The sequence below is a fragment of the Diorhabda sublineata genome, chromosome 5, assembly GCF_026230105.1.
Source record: "Diorhabda sublineata isolate icDioSubl1.1 chromosome 5, icDioSubl1.1, whole genome shotgun sequence".
NCBI lineage: Eukaryota > Metazoa > Arthropoda > Insecta > Coleoptera > Chrysomelidae > Diorhabda > Diorhabda sublineata.
Window position 1 is genome coordinate 3,180,226 of NC_079478.1, and position 18,185 is coordinate 3,198,410.

At 33.0% G+C, this 18,185-nt stretch overlaps 1 protein-coding gene across 1 annotated transcript in view; it reads left to right on the plus strand.

Moving 5' to 3' along the window:
• Positions 1-11,420, plus strand: part of LOC130444748 (membralin) — a 121,968-nt gene extending 110,548 nt beyond the window's left edge. The window contains exons 9-11 of the mRNA XM_056780027.1: positions 1,936-2,035; positions 8,304-8,597; positions 9,597-11,420. Coding sequence (XP_056636005.1) covers positions 1,936-2,035; positions 8,304-8,597; positions 9,597-9,719 — 517 coding nt within the window. The 3' untranslated portion in view covers positions 9,720-11,420. The remainder of the gene's footprint in view (positions 1-1,935; positions 2,036-8,303; positions 8,598-9,596) is intronic.
• Positions 11,421-18,185: the final 6,765 nt, after the last annotated feature.

Genomic DNA, 18,185 nt, shown 5'->3' on the forward strand with positions numbered 1-18,185 from the left:
TAGGTCGACAGTAATAAATACATAAAACATGATACCGACCTTCATTTTTGTTTTTATAGACATCATATACCGGCCCTCTCTTAATTATACACTCAGTAACATTATCCACAGTTGTACAGTTATTACCTCCAACAAACAAGACACAATAGGTCAATTTTATGTAATAGACCTGAAAGTAATTTTGTGTCATTTCGTGAGTCGGCCATTATTCGTAATCTTCCTTTTGCTGGTGGTATTTTTCTTTTTGTTGTGTCAGATAATATCTCCCCGGGGATAAAGGGACAAGCCTGGCAAACAAGACGTAAGGTAATGTGATATGTTATTCGCAGATTGAAATGTCCGTCAAGTTTCTCATAGTTATGTTATGAGTTTCTACTGTATTTGCTACAAAAAGTTATCGGATTACCGAGAACTAACAGGAGTACATTTTGGTCAAAATTGAGTGCGAAATATTGTCGCGAAATGTGTCCAATTAAAAAATGCAATTTCAAAATGATCTACTGTGTAAAAATTAATCAAGATCTTGTTGAAGGAAAACATTGACGAAAAACTCTGGAAATTACACATTGAAAACTAGGAAATCTTTCAATGGAAACTTTGCGGGAAATTATCTGAAACAACATACATAATTTTCCTCCTTATTCATGTTGAATTATTTAGAGAATGTAGATGAATTTTTTCATAGCAACAATTAATGAACTATAGCATAAGCTCCACTTAAGCCTTGGTAACTGATTTTAAAGGTTTGCACATCTCCAGGAGAAGGAGTCCCAATAAATTGAAGTTCTGGGCGTCTGCAAGTGAACTCGGTGTGCATGAGTCATGTTTGCCAGTCGGGTCAACGACTTTTCTCCAATGTTCCAAGCTGTCCAAGTTTTTCGTCAACTTAAGATTACATAAAGTCGAATTACACCTTAATCTTAATTGAATCAAGTATCCTCTGGATATGCTTGGTAGTCGAGATCTAGCTTTGCGAGAAATACTCAAATGATGGATGAATCTGAAATTTGTAAAGCTGCCTCAACTATTTCTGGGCATATTACTTCAAACCGAAACTTCCAACAAGCGAATTTGGATGATGGTAATATTTTATGTCCAAACTGGACCAAATCACTGCGTCATCCTGGTGAGTGAAATTTTGACCAGATCTATTCCCGAATGTTTTTAAGAGCAGTATTGATGGTAGTGATCTGTTGGTGTGTACGGAATTGGAAGTGTGCCGAAATTATAGGGGCTGCATAACAGCAATTGAAGTATTGCTCGGATCCGCTACAACTGCCTTGTGTAAACTGTATAAGTATAAAGAATGTTTTCAGCAATCGAATCATTTTTAATACGCTGGAACGTTTCAGTTGTGTTGCATTGTTTTGAGTTGTTTTATCAGTTGGTGTCATTTTCTTCTAATTTTACTTTTTTCTGTTGATGAATATTTGTTGGATTGAGTGAGGGTAGTTAACAAAATGCATCTCTGCTTTGACCTCTGCCGTTTTGATTTTTCATCAATAATATGATAAATAAATACAAATGACAAGTTGAAAGTGCTACATCTGCATGGTAAACGTAAAGTAATTTAAAGGTCTAAAGCCTGGATCTTGGACTGTCAGAATTATATTAGTTTCAACTAATTTTTTCTTTTATGGATTGGTTAATGATATAAAAACTAATTTCGAAGAAAAATATGGGAAATTTTAACTGTACACTCTGTAGATTAGATTATAATAACAAGAAAATAAGAATGGAAGTTTGTGTGAAACAAAAAACAATCGACCATTTTAATATTTCAGTTATCGTTGCATTCAAGCAACTACCGCCGGATTGGATTGAGTGACGTATTGTTCTCAATTTCCCCGGAGTGAAAAATCAAAACATCACTAATTAATTATTTCCGAGCAACTGCAGCAGAACGGAGCTTTATTGTTTTTTCTTTTATTCCAGATTCTTCTACCTCTACCATTTCTCGTTTTACGCCTATCACTATAGGTTCAACGGACAATACAGCAGCTTGGCTCTAGTCACGTCTTGGCTGTTTATACAAGTAAGTATGTCCAAGATTAATTAAAACTTAGACTAGACCAAAAAACTATTGTTTTTATAAAAGGTTTTATTCGTCATTAATAATTTTTGTGAAAGTGAAAGATCTTAATATTCATATTAAGATATCCCTCATAAGAACTGCTACGAAAATTACTTCTATTGGAAATTAAATTCAGAACAAAAAAAATATTGTAGTAAATTTTCCTCAAATGAACCGTTCCCATGTAACGGTGCCTGAACTATTCTTCAATTCCGCTATTTTACTTACTTAGTTTTTTGTAACTACCAATAATAAAATATTATATATATATATATATATATATATATATATATATATATATATATATATATATATATATATATATATATATATTGGAGGAAATTTGAATATAAAGAGGACCAGATAAGATCACCAACGTAATGCTTAAATACAGAGAGAAAAAATTATAAGACGAAATAACGACACTTTTTAATAACATCATAGAAAAACACTTGAGCAAATCAACTAAATACGCTCATCATCAAATGCCTTGTGATGTCCAAAATTGGAAACACACTTAAAAATTATCAAACAAGTAATCAAATATCGAAAGTAAAATCAAGATATATAAAACGACTGTAAGACCTACCATTAGATACTCAGCAGAAACAATACCAGATACGAATAGGGATGCTACAGACGATGAGAATCAGTTGAAATGAAAATACTAAGAAGTATGCTGAACGCGAAAGAATGCGGAATGAATATATTAAACAGCAAATTGGAAGGTGGCTAAGACAGAGAGAAAAATTATAAAATATATAATAAAAAGAATGGAAGACTTGTTAAGGAGGCAAAAATGAACAGCCCAGAAGGAAGAAGACTATCTAAACGATGGCGAGAATGCTGGACTACTAATATGGTCATCCATGTTAGAAAGAAGAAGACGAATTAGCGTGAAGTCTTCCTTTCATTGAACTCACTCATTTAAAAAGTTATTTAACTCGAGAGTTAAATTCAGAAGTAAAAACTAAAAACAAACAATTTTCGACTTTTCAACCATAGATTTGGTGCAACTGTACCTTAGCTCTACTTATTGTTGATCAATTTTTGGTTCACCAGAGGTTTTTTTTGACTTTTTATTCTAAAATAAGTGCGTTATTTATTCCTTGGTCGGGTCCTGCCAATTATATTATTCACGCGCAAGCGTTTGTATCGTGCACAGTAGATTTTAAGTTTTCAAGGTTTGCTTAAACTTTTTGGGGTGTTGTAAGATACCCAAGCTTCATCCCCCGTGATTATCCGAATAAAAACATCATCACCGTCTTCATTGTAGGATGTCAAAAACTGAAATTGCTCATCCGTTATTTTTTGTATTATTCAGTAGGCATTTTTGGGATACAGTTTTTGATTTCATGAAGTGATTTGTAATCAAAGACGGATGTCCACTCAACGCTTCTTCGAGCAGTTGATCAGTGAATCACAAATCTGATTTCTATCTACAAACTCTACAAACAATATGTCGGTAGCTGCGATTTTAAAATGGAGTACATTTCCTGAAATAGCTCGGATCTGCGAATGCACTACTGCCGCTGATAGAAATAGAAACGGAAGAAAAACTGTACTTATATTACAGTAAATTTGCACCCCAGCTGGACGTAAACATGAATTTTAGATGTTGTTATTACAAAACTTAAATATTAGAACTTGCATTACCACGCTTTGGTCTTCAACTCATTCATTACTCGGTTATTGTCAAATTTTAGTACTTGAAAATACTTTTTTTCTTCAATTACGTCCGAAAATGATATTGGAAGATATAACTTCAACTTCAATGTCGAATAACTTTCAAGGGAATAAATTTGTAAACAAATATTTTGAGATCTGATTTATAGTACTTTAACTGAATGTATATTGATTATTTAAATATTATTATTAGTAAAAATAACAAAGTTCAAGACACGATTACATTAATAATATATTTTTGATGATAATTCATAACGAAAGCTTTTTGTAGCGAAATTAATTTCCTCCAACGAAAATGTTCTAACAAAATTTCCTTTTTAAAAAAATTATATTGTGAAATACCGTGTGTTCTTATGATAGGTATCTTAATATGGTCTACTTTAAAAAATCGGATCTTTTGCGGTGAAGGCGATCTTTTTTGGTTTAATTCATATGCCAATAATTTTGATAAAATATACACATATATAAGCACTAAAAATGACGGAATATTTTCGAAATAATTACGAAAATTCGAAAAATGAACATCTTGTAAATGTTTTATTTTGAAAAAATTCAATTTATTTACATTTCATACACCTACAAAAAGAAATTTATATATCAAACTAACAAAACTCAAAAAATCTATTATAATTCGTGACAAGGTGTTTTGCAAAGTTTTCTATCCGGAAATTTTGTCCTCTATCTGAAAATATATTTTTATAATCAAAATTTACCGAGGAGCATATTTAAAGTGACTTAAATCCTAAAATTTTATATTCACATCAATTTCAAAGCTCCTATACAAAATTTAGTAAATTTTTGGAGAGTTATGAAGCCCATATTTTTTTCTGAAACATTTTTTATTTACCGAATTACCAATTTCACCTGAAACTTTTGAATTATTTTCTTTACATTCTTTAACAATTTTAACGGATTCTGATGATGACAATTTTTATCTACAAAACTATGTATAAAGTTTTGCTACAATATTTTGTGACTTTTCACAAGAAGTACTGTCTAATTATTGAACTCTATAAGCAATTCCTTATTTGCTATGAAATGTTTAGCATAAAAGATTGCCGTTTCCAACCAAATTCTCCAACTAGTCAGCACTGATTCGAGAGATAAAGGTACATTCGGCAATCTTTTCCTATAGAACTAAATCATGAAATTCACGTCTAATATGTTGGGCTACTCTACTTATACTGCCCAATATTTGACCATTTAAGTGACGGAATTTGGCATCATAAGTGAATTTTTTTCATTAGGTGCAAAAATTGATAGAACATCATTTAACAGATCTTGAAATACTTCAGTGGTAGATTCACTGGGGTTGTCTTCCTGCATACATCCTATTAAAAAATTTACAATACGAGGATTTTTCAAAATCAATACACTTTGCGTGCGTTTCAACCATTTGTCGCTCCATTCTTATTAAGGTATTTTGAACGCATCAACTGCTTCTTTACATAAGAATCATTGGGTTCTAAAAGAGGACTTTACGGCAGATGATCTATCAATTCGATGTTTTGACAGTTCAAAAAAGTTTTTATTAGAACAGATGTGTGAAATTTTGCATTGTGTTGGTGCAGAATGATTCGTCTTCTGCGATTGGTTTCCCTGATTTTTTCGAACACTTTTGGCAAACAAATGCTGGTGTGCCTATCAGAATTCACTGTTCTACGATGCTCTAATGGAACGGTAGCGACATTTGCTTTGTGCACGAACAACTTTTGTTGAATTTGTCTCGTCTTGAGATTTGTACATACAATCGATTGTTGTTTAGTTTCGGGTTCATATGCACAGATCCATGATTCGACACCCTCCTACCATCTTATAGACGTTTTTTCAAGTACCGCGGTTGAAATTTTTTAGCATTTCTTTGCATCAATCGACACGAGATTGTTTTTGAGCGATTATCAAATTGACAGTCAATTTTCCAACTAGTGCTTAAGTATGCCTCAATCCCACGCTATGTTATATGACAATATTACAATATCAGTTCACGCACAGCATCGGCTCTGGCGAAACAGGCGATTTTGGATGACCCCCAAGAAATTCATTCTGTATCGAAGTGCTTCATCACGAAATCGAGTTGATCGGCGTACTCCTATTCGATTTAATTCGATTTTTTGACCAAGATGAATGTTTCCAGTGTCTGTAAACCACTCAAATAGCACTCGTATGCCAAAACATTCCGATTTGACGTATTATCTGCCCCCAAATTAACATTTGCAACATTAGTAAATGTTTGTGTTCAAATTCAATTGTTCATATTTTAGTTTTAATGAGAATTCATTGGATAAATCTTTCTACATCTGCACTTCCAGATCAAATAACTCGAAATTAGTAGAAATGTGCAATCAGAATTTTCAACGTAACAACCCTGAATGTATAAGAAAAATAAAGGAGCAAGTTAGAAAAAGCTTTATGAGAAGACATAGCCTAAGGGCATTGTATCAACAAACAAAAAAAAGGAATACGCGCCGGAACAACATCACAGTATCTTGTTTCATTTAGTTTATTGTGAAAATAATAACTTGATGGAAAAGAATCGGGAGAAATCCGTAGGAATTAAACCGGCGAATAAATAAGGAGAATTCGGTGACCGGAACAGCAAGCAGGGAGATTCTTCTTTCTTCCCTTCAACGACTTTAATACCCACTTAGTCAAAATGTATTGTGTCGCGCTCGAGGCGAATTCCATCAGCTAAAGTACCTGCATTGACTTCTGGATGAAATGTTATTCTGAAATATGAAAATTCTTAGACATATATAAAATATGCATCACATAAAATGTAGTTTTATCATAAACAGGCACACTTCATGTAATATTCAATTTAAATTTAACTTAAATTTTCAAATTTACGTCGAGAAAATAATTTCAAATCATCGTTATAGTATATTTTTATTTCTTGAAGATTAGTTGATGGAGAATAAAAGAATCCTTTTCAATTATGAATATTTCCAATCATTTCTCATGATCTCGCAACTATCGAAACAAGCATATCATTCAATACGAATCGATTATTTCTCAGTAATTGTTTCGTTCTCTTTGTTTTGACGTACCGATTTAATCGAAACGGGACGCACTTTATTTGACACATTTGTCAATAAATTTCCAAATCAGTATCCTTTATATTATATCCGTAAAAAAATTGTAACATGAATGATGGAAGTAAGGAGAATTTGGTAAAGAAAACAATAAATTTCTTCAAATGGATATTTATCAATGTAAGTTCATTCCAAAACAATTTTATTCAAATATATTCTTTTAGAGACAACAACATACAAAGATTCAGAACAATTCTGATTGTATATGTTTTGCCAGGGGTTGAATTGATGCCGAAGCCCAAAGTATACATCAATATATAAATGAGAGTGGTTTCGAAAGAATCTACCAAAAAGACACATTTATTTATATTTTAATATAATTTGCTTTTAGCACCACTAACTCCTTATGAGTTGCTAAGATTTGCCAATTCCAGAACTTGCCAATACTCACGGATTAGCGGGTTCTTTTCCTTCTTGGTGACTGCTAGATTAAGTCCAATCTTGATTACATGGATTAGTCTTTCCCTGTGCAGTACATTAACTTTTACAGCTAGACGTTGGAATGAATCTTCAGTTATTGGAATTTTCTCTTGATACAGTTATTTATGATTTTTTTCATTTTCGTCAAGTTCAACTCTCGGAAGATACTTTGTGGTACAAATACTGGCTGTTGATTTGTTGGGTTTGGAGCTTATTGCGACGGCTATATAAAATGAATTATGCCGCTAAAGATGGAAACAGTGACCGTGATAACGTGGAACTTGTTTTTCCGTTTAAGCTTGGATAGTCATCCTCTGCTTATCCACTAGATACTCGATGTGGTTCTACAAAAACAGTTCTTGTTTGGGATGTCCGCCGTGCAACTGTTGTAGATCCCAGGGGGGAGAGCTGCCTCTTTTGGTACTTCTGCACTCTATGTTGGATTTAGCCTTTTTGATCTTGATCTTTTGTTATTCAGGTAGTTGCGCAGCATCTTCGAGAGAGCTTCGAAAAATTTCGCTTCTTTTACCCATTTCTTTCAAGTGTGTATTAATTTTTGCTAATCTTCCAGCAGAATTCCGATCGTTTTTCTTGTTATCTCGGCTTCTTGTTTATAATGGGGAGGTTAATTTTCCTTTGGTTTGAACAATGCTTGGTCTTCAGTATACCTTAGATACTGTCAGGAATACCACTCTTTTCAGTAGTTGTTCAAAGGCATTGGGGAGCATAGGGAGCTTCTTCTTTTAGTCAGTTTATGTATTCGTTAGTTGTGAATTGAAATTCCATGATAACGCTATCCATATATCAGATCGGGTATTTTTTGGATCAAATAAAAACCCTTATTACCAGTTACTGTCAGTCAAGATATATAAATCCGAGTCTCTTTGCGTTCTAAAGTTGGAATATGTACATAAATCCCTAGCTTTTGTAGTTAACGTATGTCTAGCAGACATAAATTAGCATTTTAACATAGTGTCACGTTCCGGATTATAAATTTGAGATGACCACTGTTTTTTTTTTCATTGTTCCAGCATTCGATGGTGTACTTTTTTCATCATTACGAGTTACCAGTAATCTTACAACAAGCCCATTTCCAACAGTTCCTATTACGTAATACTAATCAACCGTTACCTACGCACGCTATCACAGTGGCCGCAAGAAGAATAACCGACCTCATTTCGACGGTGAGACCTAACGCCACCACCCAAACGTCAGGTACGACGATGCGAGCCGCAACGTCGACCTCCACAAATACAGTTACCACAACCACAATTTCAGTTGGTACCATTGCGCAACCCATAAGTTCGAGTCAATCCAGTCAAACGGTAAATATTATTCTAAATTATTTAAGGTTATGTCAAATTTAAATACACTTTACTAAAAAAGTATCGTATCACCCGTAGAAATGGCAACGTTGCTTACAGAATTAGCCTTCGTGGAATTTTATAATTTTTATACTATTAGCAATTACAAAAAAAATTTCCCATGGGAGCAAATTGTTAAGAAAAATTGTTCTTGAAGATGGATGCAGTCAGACGTCGGCTACTACATCTGCAGTCAATAGATTCTTGAGACTGTAAGCTTCACAAAGAAGACATGTGACGGAAAAACAACAACAGTTATTTCGAAATCGAAATTATAGATTTGACAAATCGTGAGAAATTGAAGAAATGCTGGCACTAGAACCAGATAGCTGGCATTGCTTCTAACGGAACACCGTACAGCTAGGCTAAGATCCGTACTAGAACAAGCGTACTGGAATGTTCAAGATTTGGGTCTAGATTTTGTCTATATACTTCAGATCGGAAAATACCCATTCAAAGAAGAGGTGATTTTCTCTCAACTTAAGACCTTTAATAATGGAACAGTTTTGGACAGGAATATCTTGAAGGGATTAGAATCCTCAACTTCTTATAGGTACTTTATAGTGAGATAAGGGCCACATGTTGTTGCTTATGCCTTTTTTGTAGGCAAACTCTATTGAACATGTGTGGGAAAATATTTACAGAAGGGTGAGATCCACAGATTTTGATACCTGCTAACCTTCAACGAATACAAGAGGTGTTGATGTCTGAGTGAACAAAATTGGTCGAAAATTTCTTGTCGTGGTGTGATAGAGCTCGAGGAGACAACACTTGTTACAGATTTGATTTATTTAGTTTTAAAAGAAATAATTTTTAGTATTTTAAATTGAAAAACGAATTAAGACATTCATACAAGCAATAATAGTTATTCTATCTCATTACAATGCTCAGAAATCATGGTGATACTTTTTTGGCGAAATGTAGTATATATACCATTGAAGATAATTTGAACTATTACAGACTTCTACGGCTGTTGAAACCACCGAATCCCAAACATCAGGAAGTGGTCCGACGCAACCTGTTGGTATCCAAACTTATGATTTCGAGAGTATACCGCCGAGCGGTGGCTCAGATAGTCCCTAATAAACCAAAATTGAAACATAGTTGTCAAAGAGAGGATTCAAACTACATTTATTTATGGTTTTTTTCTTATTTTAAATAATATATTTAATTTTTAAAAGAGTATACAGTGAGAGTCTATTAGTTTTATAATTTATTAGTAGTAATAACACATTTAGTGTCTTTATTTTTACAGTAACAATAAAATAAAATAAAAATTAACGTATGGAAAACCCCGATGAATCTAATCTATAAAATTAGGATCCACTGCGCCTCTTTTTCTTTTAATTGATCTATATGGTTTGAAAAAAAATTTGACCGAGTACTGAAAGTCTTTTAAAAAAAAATCAGTCATCAAAATATTTCCTTTCAATATCTAACTAAATTAAATTATGCCCAAATTAAATATTCTTCGATGTAGCTAAGATACAAGGAACGTGATTAAACTTTGATTTAATTCAACGTGGATGTCATTTTCCAAAGTAAATGAATTTTTTCTTGGTGGGACATTCATAACGTAAAAAAATATTTTTATTACTTTCTTAATATACGGATATCGCTCATTGTAATTGATCATTGGGAGTAACTTGGAGCGCGTTATCTGATTATGAGAATTCTGCAAACATTTATGATAACTGGAAGTTTCGTTCAACACCATATTCGACTCACATACGTCGATCAAATCATTGTATTAATCACATCACAAACTAGAGAGTTATTTGAGATTATCAGATAGAATGGAACTGTGTGGAAATACTTTTTTGTGAGCAAATTATAGTTCATTAAATTCGGTTCTAATAACTTTGAGCAATTATTCATTGAAGATAACTGCGTATTACCTTATTGTAGGTGATAATATCTGATGGGAAGCGCCTAGAGAGGTTTTAGATGGCGGATTCGAGTAATCTGATTGATACGACGCACAGGATGTTTGTTATCCATTATAATTATCAATACTTCTGATCGAAATATTCATAGTGGCATCAAACGAGCTTTGTGATTATCTAGTTCGTTGTCCTGTTTTCAGAAAAGTATATTGCATCATTTCAAGGGTATTCAAGATTATCTTTACGTTTAGACAACCGACAACCGGTAACAGGGCGACTGAAGATCAGTTCTTATGTGAAAACAAAAGTTTGTATAATGGCTCGTAACTGCGGCACACGGGCTCGACGAAGGATCGCCGTAGGCTCGCCGTACGAAATGATAGGGATTGATAATACGTTAAATAACTCGTTTAAACATCTTGTAAATGTATTTCGAAACATGTTGACCCTTGACTCGTACTTCTAATCATGGAGTAAAATTATTGAGTATTGAAATATAACTCATTAAAAATTGTGCATTAGATAACTAACAACCATTTTTATTGCTGTTGATCTGTACTGATAAAATAAAAGCCCACCGATCAACAACTTGATGCCCGTTCGATAATTTTGGAGAAAGCTCTTTTTTGCTTCGTTTCCGAAATTCAAATCTGCGCTTTAGGCTAAAAATTGGGGTTGAAAAAAATCTCTCTTCGCATTTTATATATACAACAAAAATTTTAAATCGTCTCGCTGTAGCTTATAAGCCATATTTTAGTTAATTATTTCCATTTGTATCCTCTTTCTGTACAATCTTTTGTATGAAAATGTTTTTGTTGCTTATGTTTAATGTAAATATTGTTAATTTGTTCGATAGGTGGTTGTAGAATTATCAAATTTAATAAAGACATTAATATTTCCAATGAATATTATTTAAACATCTTCCATTTTTCGAAAATCTTTTATTCTTTAAAATAGTAAAAACTTTCAGGTAAGTCTTTGATATACATTTCTTCTGAAACACCATTTTTTCATCATTTTTCATTAATTTTGTATCAAGCAACGAGGGTTATGTGGAAAGCTTCAAATCTGTACTTGGAGATGTCAACATTTATCAATACCAAGTTGGGAATGATATTTACGCATGCCTTGACAGATTGCCATTAAAATTTAAGACACTATGAAAGCTTAGTTTATGTTAAAAAATCTTATAAGTACCTATTCACGCATTTCCATACTTTGAACGAATAATGTCTGTAAAGTAAGAGATCCTGGATCAAAGAAAAATAGAAATATATCACTGTGATATAATGTTTTGACCTAAAAAAGAAGGCTCTGTACTTTTCGAGCAAAGTGCTGCTCTATGAAGGTTGATTTTCGAATGGGCAGTGAGAAATCACGTAATTTAGGATAGAATTTACGGGAAAATTGGGTTTGCAATGGTAAAAGAAGGATGGTCGAAGGCCTAGAGAGAGTGATCAATTCTGGTGTGATGTGGAGTGGTCGGCGATAAGATTAGAATAGGTTTGGTTAGGTTAGGAGCTTTTGGAGTGATAGATGGTAGCATTCAACGACACTCCGGTAGCATACTGTACCACAATAAGTTATATAGAATAAGTGTGTGATGTGAAAGCTAACAGCGGAATCAAAAGGGCTAAGGAAACACTAGCCTCCTTATTTTAAACTATGGAACTTTTGTTCTCTACAAAACATAATTCACTTCTGTCACTTAAGCTCCATAATTTCATTGGATTCCATAAAAATCATATTTGGAAAACTGTCTATTGCGTTACCCTAAAACTTCTTTCAGAAAGGGCGAATTCGCCGCGAGCATCGATACGTTCACTCGCTCTAAGCTTACGCCTCGAACTAGACATAAACATAGCCTTAAACACCGTCCACAAAAGGCTAATGCGCCGTATGTCACGAGTACGAAAAATCGTGCCAAAACGCGACCATTTGATAACAAATTTAGTCTATGAACAATGAAGTTTTATAGTACCACGAGTACGTTGCATAACGATTCGTGGCGAATTCGTCCTTTCTGTACAGGGTTTTAGTGCTCCGGAATCTATGGGGCGAGCAATGAGCGCAAGCACGTCTAAATGAAAAGCAATTTCGTTAGAGACGCCAAGGTGCGTCAAAAGCAGCAAAAGGGTTAAATTGTCCTCAGAAAAATGTTAAGACCAAGATCTGTAGATCATACAATGGATACACACATGCAGAGTTTTTTTTTCACAAATTTTGTGGACATTATAAGAGTACCATGATACAACGCAAATTTACAATAGACAGTACGAAATCAAAACAGTACCTTTATTGCTTTGTGCTACCTTTAAGGTGGAATTTCTGGAACCGTTGGTGATATTCATACTGAACACACTGTTTACACCAACACTCACTAGTAACAATGTTTGAGGCGCGTTTCGATAACCAAGTTATCGTCTATAGAGATTTCAGATTTGGAGTAGTGGTGGTGTAAACAGTGTATTCAGTTTGTGCTACCTCGTTTAACATAATCGAATACAATTTGCCACGAAACTTGTTGAGAAACTGATGTTGTCAATTTCAGAGATATGGACTGCAATTGTTTGGCAAAAATATCTTCAAGTACACCACCTATAAATAGTACTTTGAATATATTTAGTCCAAAATGACCTCCTAACACCCACATCAAACTCTTTTCTCCCATAGCCTATTAAAAAGATTCCTTACTGAATACACCACCACTACACCAACTATACTCACAATTAGACTGTCTGACGCGCGTTTCGAAAACCAAATTATCGTCTTCAGAGACTGAAGGTAAGTTTAGAATTACAGAGTAATTTTGAGTGTTGGTGTAGAATTCAAATGAGGATTTTCACACTAGAAGAATATGTATCTAGTTTAATTATCCATTTATAATTTATCCAGTACAAATTCCCGATTTTTAGGTAACAATAAAGTACAAAACGAAAAATTCAACAAATTTTCACACTCCAGTATGTTGATTTGCCTACAACAATTTCATGTTTTCATTTTCTCTAACGTGTACATTGACACTTTAATTTTGGCAATATAATATAACTGATGACATTTATTACACAGCAATTGGATACAGGGGTATCAAGTGATACAGAAAAGTGATACAGGAACATTACTCCATGTATATACATACATCATCAAGCATATCAGCCAGCTCAATTAATCATCCCAGTTGTGGAATACGGTGTAAAACTTTCCGCATCGAATCCGATATTAATTGAGCGACCTGTTGAAATTTTAAGTGGGTTATGAAGTCACGAACGATTTAATTATGAAAAGTTCAATAGATCAAATGAATGATATCAAATGTGGCTATTATTTATATTTTTGGCTTTGGCAAAACCTTACCGTCAGTCAAATTTCCAGTTAAAACTTATTAAACACAACTTCAATAACAACATTTTGTAATTGGAATGCGTTGTTGTTTTGCTGTTAAATGAAACGTGCTGTGCATGGTGAAACATAAAGTTGACCAGCAAAACTTTTCGTAGAATCATTTTTCGTTATTTTTAACATGTATTATTACAACGATGCATCATTGTTTGACCTAAAAAACACTCACAATTACTCAGTCTGACGCGCGTTTCGATAACCAAGTTTTCGTCTTCAGAGACTGAAGGTGAACAGTTTATCTTCAGCCTCCGAAGACGATAACTTGCAATCGGAGACGTATTGGTGATAAGCTAAAGATACGAAATGTTTTACTGAAACTAACAGAATACATTAAATAGAAAAGCAGCTAATCTAAAGCTCCTGTTTGACGTAAATTGCCATAGTTCTACACTGTTTCTTTCAGTATAAACAAAAAAGATTCTTCTAGAAAGAAAATTATTGTAAAAATATTAAAAAAACTGAGAAACTGTACAAATAAGGAGGCATGGATTTCATCAAGTAATGGGAAAATAAACAAGCCGATCGTGTTATTGAGTCCCGTAACCGGAAGCGGCACTCCAGGCAAACGGAAATACCACAACATCCATTCTCCGGAGTCAAACAATAAGTGTATATATGTATAGAGAGTATAGAGATACATAGCAACGACGTTATTGGGTTGCTTTCGTGAGGTTCTCACCCTCAAAAGACTTACTATAAAGGTAAGCCTAAAAATGGATTATTGAACTATAATTAAATGCCTTCCAGGTATTTTAAATTGCGTTAGCAAAAATTTTTAAATTCTGAACGAAAAAAAAAAAACCGTGCTACTAAACAAAATTTATTAAAAATATTCTCTTTTATACGAGGTTTGGCCCAAAAATATATCATATCTTCCGTCGAAAATTCTGAATGAACTTTGTGAGGCGTAAACATCGTCACTAAATATTTTTCTACATTGGATTATTGACGTGATGCAGTCCACCATGACAATTCTCCAACGCATTCATTAAACAGGAGAAGCGATATTTGATAAAGCACACAATTGTACAGTACCCCAGGATCCTTACAGTCTTGACGTAGTTTAATGAAACTTTTCTTAAAAATGCCCTCAAAAGACACCTGGTCGATCACAAAGAGACAGTTGCAACTAATGTGATGACTGTAGAGAAGATAATTTAGAAACTGATTCCTAGATCTGCTTCAATGAATCTTCGAAGAATATCTATCACCGGATGATGGAAAATAATACCAATCTGGAGATATGAATGAAGACTTGGTACTTTAGAAATAAACATAAATAAGAATTATCCAAGATGGTCAAATGGTTTCTTCATTTAATAATCTTATATTTAGAATTACAATCGAATTTAATGTGCTGAACACGCCAGAAAACTTAGATAATGGTAATGCCATTTATACAAATTTTTCCAAAGCCTTTGATCGCTTGGATCATAGCATTTTTCTCACTAAGCTATCCACAATTAGTTAGAGGACGGTTGCTACATTATCAGGTACATACCAAGGGGTATTTACAACACTATGAAGATCTTTGTACCTTCCTAGAAATTCGATGTTAGATTAGGACGCTGCGCATTGTTGTTGCTGTTTGTTCGAATTTATCCAATCTTATCCAATACTTTCTCTGAACGTCGAATAATCTTTGTTTCTCTCCCTACGTTTGCTTTTGTATCTGTTTTTCTGAGGATTACTGAGAGATGAGCCAAAATATGAAACGAATTACGATAATATACACAATTTGCTTTATTTTGAACCACATGTTTTTAATTTTTTAAATTATTTTCCACTAGAAATAACCCAATTTCTAAATTATTCTCTTCTCGTGCTTTTCAAATTAGCTCTCTACAAATTACAATTTGATTTCTTAAACTGATTACGTAACGTTATTAGAAACTATTTAATCTCTAGAGCAATTCAATTGTTAATACTCTCCTTTAAAATAACGCGGATATAAAGTACCTACAAAAACGAACACGTTCATTGTCTAACATCACGATCTCTAATTTCCCGGCAAGAACATTTCACAAAGCGCAACTAAACTTTGTTAATTACAAGATTGCTCTTTGGGCTTCCTGTAAACACTGTCAGAAAGCTAACTTACATAAGCCTAACGTAAGTTATACATCTAACAGGTTCGGCTTCCCTTGGAATCCTAATTACAATAACACGATTTAAATTTTACTACGAGGTTCCTTTCCTTTTTCTTTACACTAGTTTTTTCATGTCCTTTTCATATCATATTCTTCTTCTATCTATCCTTTCATGAGTTTTTATTGATGTTTGGAAACTTATCTTGGATTTGTCGTACCAATCTTTATTCATGGACAGTTTTTTAAGAAACATTGTTAACACTTCAACTAAACACTTAAATTTAACTAAATTAAATATATTTCAAAAATTGAAATAGGTGAAAAGTCAAAATCAATAATTTACCAATAAAATATCCAAATCTATTACGAAGAATCAGTTTTATATCTCAGCTGTTTATTTATTAATCTTTCAAATTGTTTGCTGTAGTGAAGTGCAAAATATCTGTTTGTACAACCTCTAATAAAGCTTATGTAGTATTTTAGAGTAAATGTACAAATTTTTGAGGGATATTAAGTTCGTACAGAAATGCTAGGGTATTAAATTTACATATAAATACAATATAAACCAAATATCAACCATGATGTTTGTAAAAACCTAATTGCAGAGGTTTTTCTAACCACGGAAGGAGTAAGACAAGATGCAGGATTGCATCCATTACTTTCCAACATATTTCGAGAAAATATAGAAAATATATGTTCATCCAAATCAAATAAAGTGCGAATTGGATACAAAAACCTCCAAATAGTGAAAATATCTGAAGTAGCTTAAGCTCAAGATAGAGTTATTGCGACAAACATCAAAGATCTACAGAAAAACTTTGATATCTGGAACAACACACTAAATCAAATTGGTATGATCATAAAGGTAAAAAAGACTGCAGTAATAGAACTCAAACAACACACAATAAATACAGAAATAGAAGGACATAGGATTAAAACTGTGAGCACATTTAAATACAGGACAGAAATAGAAAAACCAGGCAATAAATTAAAAATGCCTTAAGCCCGTATTACAGCATAAATCACTGATTGATAAATAAAGGAGGAGTCTCAAGGAATACGTTTATAATGCAATTTACAGACCAATATTACGGCCGTGAAACATGGACTCACTAATAGACAAAAAAGTTCATTGCAAATCTTGTTGTTTGTACTTTGAAGCAACGATAACTATTTCTTCAGTTAGATAAGCTAGATAATCACAAAAAATATTCCAATGAGTTGCGAAACACTCTGGAGTTCTTGTAAAAGTGGACTGAAGACGATAAGTTTATCAGAGGATGCAAAGTTCAAACTCTACTGCGAAGAGGACGATACCTCTATCTATATTCTCTCAAAGTGTGAGAGGCTGCGAATATACGGAGCTAGAGCCATCCTACATCCAAAAATTTCTGAAAAGTAAACATTAGATTTCGTGGGAGCAGAATATATGATACGCTGTACTATACCACAAATGCGGAACGCATAATTGAGTCATTAATTTTTAAGAATCGATAGAATTTGTAATATGTTTAATTAAATCACAAATATTCTCAATCATATTTATTAAGAAAATATGTAGTTTAAATTTATTGTAACCCTGACTTCAGAGTCATCTAGAATATCTTTGAATTGAAACTGAAATTGAAATTTTGATGGATAGAGTATTATGACAATCAGTTTCTTAGTTAGTTTCAGATATAAAAGGTATTAAGATTATGTTAATAATAATATAAAAAATAAAATCTCGAAACGAATCACCAGAAACTGAAATAAATTCACAAATATTCATTTTAGTAGTAATTTCTGATATATATGACAAAAAAAAGATCAAGCAAAACTTAACAATATCATTAGATAGATAGAAACTTTATTGACCATATTCATATACAATAAGTACATATGAAAATTATATATAAATCAAGATTAAATTTCGAGTTCTTCTACAAATTTATTTTAGATATTTCAAAAGAAAAGACGAAATATCTTATAAATACAATTGTTGCTTTCCAATTGCATAATTTGAGCACCTCAAGCGAAGCAAATGCGTGCGCAAAACTCCAAACGCATTTTCCAAATTATCGTTTTTTAAGATTTGTCCGTCAAACATAGTTGCATTGTCCAATTGCCCCTCAAAGACCAAATAGATGAATGGGCATCATAAGCTTCAAAATTGCGGTTCAAACTTAAACTGT